This window comes from Cyprinus carpio, chromosome B22 (genome assembly GCF_018340385.1).
Source record: "Cyprinus carpio isolate SPL01 chromosome B22, ASM1834038v1, whole genome shotgun sequence".
In the NCBI taxonomy this organism is placed as follows: Eukaryota; Metazoa; Chordata; class Actinopteri; order Cypriniformes; family Cyprinidae; genus Cyprinus; species Cyprinus carpio.
This window is the reverse complement of record NC_056618.1, coordinates 1,993,273-2,000,194: the sequence shown is the minus strand read 5'-3', so window position 1 is coordinate 2,000,194 and position 6,922 is coordinate 1,993,273. Positions and strand designations below refer to the sequence as shown.

General features: G+C 32.9%; 1 protein-coding gene and 1 pseudogene across 1 annotated transcript; both read right to left on the bottom strand.

Moving 5' to 3' along the window:
- The window catches only part of LOC109062242, a 995,865-nt pseudogene that overhangs the window by 355,695 nt on the left and 633,248 nt on the right, over positions 1-6,922 (bottom strand).
- LOC109074518 lies at positions 2,609-5,137 on the bottom strand. Its single transcript, XM_042748995.1, has 5 exons — positions 4,780-5,137; positions 4,336-4,638; positions 3,888-4,193; positions 3,399-3,668; positions 2,609-3,190 (listed from the first exon to the last, which is right to left on the bottom strand). Exons 1-5 carry the CDS (start codon positions 4,823-4,825, stop codon positions 3,165-3,167), a joined length of 951 nt encoding a protein of 316 aa, XP_042604929.1. The 5' UTR covers positions 4,826-5,137; the 3' UTR covers positions 2,609-3,164.

Here is a 6,922-nt window from a genome sequence, read left to right as displayed (position 1 = left end):
CAGTGTCTATGAAAAGCCTCCGCACCGTAACCAGAAATATAGGCCTATATACAATGAGAGTGTACATAATTATAATATAAGATATACCTACAAAAGATTATCGGGTTCAGGGTTAACTGATCTAATGACCCAGAAAAGTTATTATCCAATCATATGTTATGAAAAGTAATTTGTGATGTTATTATAAGAACATAAGAGCTCTTTTCAGTCATTTTTGTTTTATGTTTTTTATAATGTCTAAGTTAATACTTGTTCAAAACAATAACTTTTGTTCTGTTTTCTGCTTGTTTTTGATAAATAAAAGTATTTAACTTGTGTTCAATAAATATACTGTGATTAAAATATGTTAGCCCTATATAGCGATAAAAAAACCTTCTTTAACATTTATTTACATGATTTACACTTTTAGCATTGCATAGAAATTTGAGGAAGAATTTACAACAGTTTAAAACAATTTACAACAGAAATAACATAAATATTTTTAATTGTCCAAAACAGTTGTCCTGATATTTGGAGCTTTTTAACATCAATTCAATGGAAAATCATAATCTTTAGCTTCATTTTCAGGGAAGTGACAGCATAAAGCATCCAAGGACTTTCAAGTGTGCATGAGGTTTTCCTGTCTTTATTTTAAAGGAATAGTTCACCCAAAAATGAAAATTGGCATCATTTTTTTATTATTATTATTTTTTTTATGAAACCTGAAAGATTGCTTTCTCTTAAGAGACAGTCCATGTAACCAAAACTTAGAAACCAGAAATGTTTCAGAAAATGAATTTACATGAAATGTATGTTTATATGTGAATAAAAACCTTAATTAAATATGTTTTTCATCATATAAAGCCATCATATCTCCAAAAAAACACAATTCATATGGAATAACTTTAAAACAGCTTTTTGACTTTTTGGGATACTAAGATTTATATGAACTTTCAATGGATGGTAAAAAATCTCTCAGTTAATCTTACCAATTAAGGATTTGATTTTATTTTTTTGTGTTTCAAAGATGAAGTTTTATGGGGTTGGAAGGACGTGAAGGTGAGTAAATGACAGAATCTTCATTTTTGGCTGAACTACCTCTTAACATCTCTGTGTCCATCCGTAGAAACAAGCAGAGCGCAGGGCTGCTTTTTCTTGTACTAGCAGAGCTTATCACCTTCTCCAAAGTGTCTGTTTTTCCTGCTATGAGAGATCTGAAGAATAAGAGTTAGGATTAGTTGTCGTATAACACATAAATGTCTGAGATCAATACCTTAAATAACATCAGCATAATTTCCACTAAATCTAATGCACTTTGAAATATGTTAAAGAACCTACCTCACACATGCATGAATTGCTTTTGGAATTGGCCTAATTTCATATTGAACCAGCTGGTATGGGTCTGTAATATTATTGTGCCTAAGGAAAAAATCTGAGCCTTAACTGATAAAGTACAGCAGATATCAACTGGCCTTAAAGTAAAGCAAAATTCAATATTTATTGTTATTATGCTGTTAGTGCACAAAGTTAGTCTTGAGGTGAACAATTAATCCGTGCTTAGAGTGAACTGAATTTGCTTTGAGTCCCCCTCAAAATCACGTTCATTTTGGGCGTGGGGGAGGGGGGCATATAATATGACATATGATGTGTAATTTCAATAAAAATATTTTTAAAACAAAACGTTACTAATTTTTAATTTAATCTGGTTTTAATCATACCATAACCAAAAAAAAAAAAAACATGACCATCAGACAGGTAGTAGATGGAGATTTGTATCGGCTCAAGTAGCTTCAATATGCTTCTTACAGAAAGATTTCAGAACATGAGGATTCTGAATCAGATTTTTTAGCGAGCCATTAAATGACTTGAGACTCGACTCGGACTCGTGACCAAAGACTTCAGACTTGACTCAGACTCCAGGTTAAAGACTTGTGAACATCTCTGCTGTCTAGCACGTTGGTGTATTTTTTTTTTATTTTTTAGAATGTGTAATTTGTTTATAATGCCATTTTATTTTAGCTGTGATTTTTAAAGAAATGTTTGGGCCAGTTCTGATGTGCATCGGGCCAGTGCAAAATCATGACGTAATAATAGCAATCACTTTGTTTTATGGGCAAAATTAAATTATAACGATGCTAAACACCCACTGAAACTTGTGTTCTGTGCCCCTCCTGGGCAGAATTCACATTCACGCATTTTTCACAAACAGAAAATTAATACATTATTAACAGTTTTCCCTGAACAACAAGCAAAATTTATTTAGTTGATTATTAACAGTTTTTTTATATATATATATATATATATACATATATATTCTATGAACAACAAGCAATTTATATATATATCAGTACTCTGGGCCCAGTTGTTAAAAATGTAAATTTGGACCAGGATTTAATCTGGTGTTTTTTTTTAAATAAATCCTGCTTTTGGGCTTCCTTTAGACTGATATTTGGTCAGAATAAAATATTTCATCTATTCATTAAAACTCATGAAAACATGGGATGTGTAAAGTTTTCATCAGTGACTTAAATAATCAAAAAAAAAAAAAATTTAACTCAATATAAATCAGCGTGAAGCCTCAGTCTCATACACTGAATTCTTGAAACTGATTAACAATCACACAAAACAATTAATCACACAAAATTTTATTTTCCTAATACTAATAATGTTGTAATAACTAAATGTGTTTCCTGTAATAACAGTGGTTTATAAACAAACAAAAGCTTAGTGAAAAGGAATGAAGTGTTAGACAGTAAGATCATCTGTAAGTCCTGTATGAACACAGAGTAGATTTCCAGAAGTCTTTTAAAATATTTAAGCATGAATACTTCAATTAAGCACAACTATGTGCGATGCAACGGAGCAAGAGCATCAAATAAAAACAAAGACACAAGAATAAAAGCACATAAATCAGTCAAACTGGCTCTTAGTGCAAAAAAAAAAAAAAAATACACATATGAATAGTGCAATATCAGCATTAGTACAAACGGTTACATCAATTTCATCATAAATCAAAGCATGCTTCTATATTTGTGTCAAAGCAAATGAAAGTCTTTACTCATAAGTTTCATTAAAAAATGGTTTGACTTCAGTAACTCTGTATGTGTACATTGTTATAGTGACTATAAATTACTGCTGTTCTGTTTCAGGGCGTTCAGACAGTTCACTTAAGTACCTGTCTGGTATTAATGAAGGACATAGTCTTTCACATCTGTGAGGAAACAGAAATAAAACACAGAGTAAGTGCTCCTGCTTTAATAAAACTATTTGGGTTTGATAAACAACTGAAAATCTGCCATAGCAAATGATTAAATAAAATACCTTGACCTTTATTTGTAACAATGTTCAGCATATGATATTTATATTATAGATAATTGACAATAAAAAAAATAAAAATAATAAAAATCTAGGCTACTCACCCTTAACCTTATACTGTAATTTCTTCAAAGCGCTTTTGTTTTTGATCTCCACGTCATAATCCCCGAACTGATCACTCTGGATGTTAGCGAGGATGAGGTCTCCGTTATCACTCACAGAAATGTTTCTCCATCTGGAGTCAACACGTCTGTTAAAGCGATCAATGCGGATGACTTCATCTCCAAACTTCCACAGTATCTCATCATCTCTCTGTATTTCAGTATCAGTGTTTAGTATGACAGTACTTCCTTCCCTCATAAACATAAACCCGACTGCATCGACAAACACACAAGGAAAACAGTTTTAAGAGATTAACCTGAAAAAAAATAAATGACCCGATAAATCAGACATGATTTATAACGTCAGATAATCTTCATAGCTTAAAGGCAGGGTAGGTGATTTGGTACACAAACATTTTTTATATCAATATCAATTTTAACAAAATCACGTACAAAGCCTGTCACCATCTGTTGTTTGTTTGATCTACTCACCGATGACAGTAACACTGAATCTCTGGTTTATGGTGCGTCTGCTGCTGCTGATCTTCACTTCATAAAGTCCAGAGTCTGCGGTTGTGATGTTTGTGATGTTCAGAGATCCAGTCTGATGATCCAGCTTCAGTCTGTCTCTGAATCTCCCATCAGGACCATCACATGTTTTATTGATTTCAGCTACACAAGTGTCTCCGTGTCTCCACTGTATCACATCATCTTCATGTACTTCAGTAAGATCAGTGTGTAGAGTGACAGAATCTCCCTTCAGCACTGATACTAACTTCACTTCAACTGCAGACATAACTGAAGAAGAAACATGAACAGATACTGAGACGTACAGTAGGCACATCTTGCCTATTTTTCAATTCAATTTCAGAGTAATTACTTAGCACTCCTTGAAAGTGTAAATATGGTAATCATAACATTCAAATGCATTAATACTCACCAGTGACACTGATTGTCTTCCTAAAGTTGTTGATGATGTTAGATACTTCATACTCTCCAGTGTCTGTGTTTCTGAAGTTAGTGATGGTGAGATCTCCAGTCTGACCGTCCAGCTTCAGTCTGCCTTTGAATTTCCCATCAAGAGCATCCTCATACACTGAGGGTTTATTATTATTTCTTACTCTAGCTATGAGAATGTCTCCAAACCTCCAATCTATCACATCGTCTTTCTTTATTTCAGTAAGCTGAGGGAACAGAGTGACAGAATCTCCCTCCTTCACTGACAATGACTCACCAAACACACCTGATGAACAAAAGAACAGCCATACAGACTGACCAAATAATTAAATAACACATACTATATAAAATATTAAATATATATTTACAAACGAGCATGTCCAGATTTAACAAAGCGAAACAAAGTTTTTAAAGAAATAAACCTTACCTTCAGTGGACAGTGAGATTAGAAAGTATAATAAAATGTTCTTCATACTGCTGCAAACTTCAGTACAATCTGTTTCTGAAGATGATCAGTGTTTGTGATGAGCTGCGCAACTGTTTCTGGGTGTGTCAGAGTCGAACAGACTGACAGAATGAAAGAATCACTGAAAAACCGCTTGAAGATCGACAGAGAGCACAATACAATATAACTACTGGAGGACTGTGTTGATTATATCTGCACTGATAATTACGGGTCTTTATCGTATTGTAGATTATTGTCAAAGTTAAAACGCGCAGTGATGATCTGAAATGGCTGAATCTTCTGCACAACTTTCAAAGTAGATGCACAGCGCCACCTAACGACAAACACCAGACATGCACAAAGAACAACCTCCAGAAACCTCACACACACACACACACACACAGTGCACTTGATTCAGTACAAGGGCGTATGGACGCCGTTTGCAAGTCGTTATACCAGAATACATAATTTAAAGGGATAGCTCACCCTCAAAATTTAATTCTGTCACTATTTACACACATTCTAGTGATTGTGTTCAGTTAAGATCAGAGTCTAGCTGCTGTTTACTGAGGCTACATCAGTACAGAAATGTGGTGTGATGAGTGGATAAACAGCTTAGCATTGGAGTTTGTGTCTTTTATTGGATGGATTTGATTTGTGTGTGTCTAAAACTTACTAATCTATAATGTCAAACTCTTCAGAGAGAAAGAGAAACATAAAAAACATAATAATAGGTGAGGAAGACTGATGCAGAGTGAGCAACAGGATTTATTGTAAGGCAGATTGTTTGGTTGTTTCTGTCTTTCTTAGTTCAGATATAAGTCATAATGGCAGGTCAGGACTCTTGTAAAAGACGTCCACACCAGACAAAAACTATGATGATATTATTAGTGGAATGTATGGATAAGGAGTGTAAAGAAAGGGGAAATTGGTTTAGGAAGGCTTTTTTGTGGTTTTTAAAGTTATTTTTCTTTCACAATGCATTTGACCACATCTGTGTTTAATACTGTATTACTGTTTCAAATCAAATCAAATTTACATTTACATAAATCCTGCTTTTAGACTTCCTATAGTCTAAAGGTTTAGACTGATATTTATATCCACATTTGATCACAATCAAATATTTGATCTGTTCAGTACAACTCATGAAAACATGGGACATGTGATGTGTGAACAAACACGCTTCTCTATATTCAACTGATGTGATCTTTTCACCATCAATGACTGAAATAAAGAGTTTAAACTCTATAAATCAGTGAAAAGCCTCTCAGACTCATATACAGAAAACATTATCAAACACACACCAGACTTAATTTTTATAACACTGGAAATCTAAACTAAAAACACTGTGATGTGTTTCCTGTTATAACTGGTTTATAAACGAGAAAAAGCTGAAGGAATCAGGGGACAGACAGTATTTGAAAATACTATATTATACAAAGTTTTTTTAAAAACATTTTTTTAACTAAAGTTATCTACAAAATATAAAAGCATGAACACTTAAAGCACAAATACGAGCAATAGTATCAAATAAAAACAAACACAAATTATAAAATACAAACATTAACTATTGTGAGATAAAAACAAAAACAAATATAATGAGCAACAAAATGAGTAATAGGTTAATCAGTAAAACTGGCTCAAAAGAGCAAAATATAATATCAGTTGTTTATTAGAATTAGTAATAAATGAAAGCTTTTTTATCTATTTATTTAAAAACAAACTAAAGTCTCTGTTACATTTCATATTACACAAAACAAACTAAAGTCTCTAACTGGAACTAAAGCTCAACTGGATTAGTTTCTATAAATGTTTATGTGTGTATTGTTTTCTGTTTCAGCGGGTTTGGACAATTTCATCATTGAATCATTAATCAAAGGTAGGACTCCCTTCTGAAGAACCTCCTTATCTTTGATTAAATATAGGGGGAAAAAGAGAAAAACAAACAGTCTGAACTCATCATATAACACTGATGCAGCATTGTAATAATGGTGTTTAATAAATGAATTAATGAAGCCACAGTAACAAACATGAAATGCTGAGGTTATGAACACAGAGGAAGAGCTCCTGCTGTAGATAAACTATTTGTTTAAAGAATGAAGCTTTTGGTTAACTGCTAAATTTA

What these genes read in the sequence shown, in the direction of transcription:
- LOC109074518 (XM_042748995.1), bottom strand. Translation starts at nt 4,825, where the DNA reads ATGAAGAACATTTTATTATACTTTCTAATCTCACTGTCCACTGAAG. An exon ending in AATCTCACTGTCCACTGAAG is followed by an intron (nt 4,639 to 4,779) that starts GTAAGGTTTATT and finishes TTTGTTCATCAG; the next exon opens with GTGTGTTTGGTGAGTCATTG. An exon ending in GAAGACAATCAGTGTCACTG is followed by an intron (nt 4,194 to 4,335) that starts GTGAGTATTAAT and finishes TTTCTTCTTCAG; the next exon opens with TTATGTCTGCAGTTGAAGTG.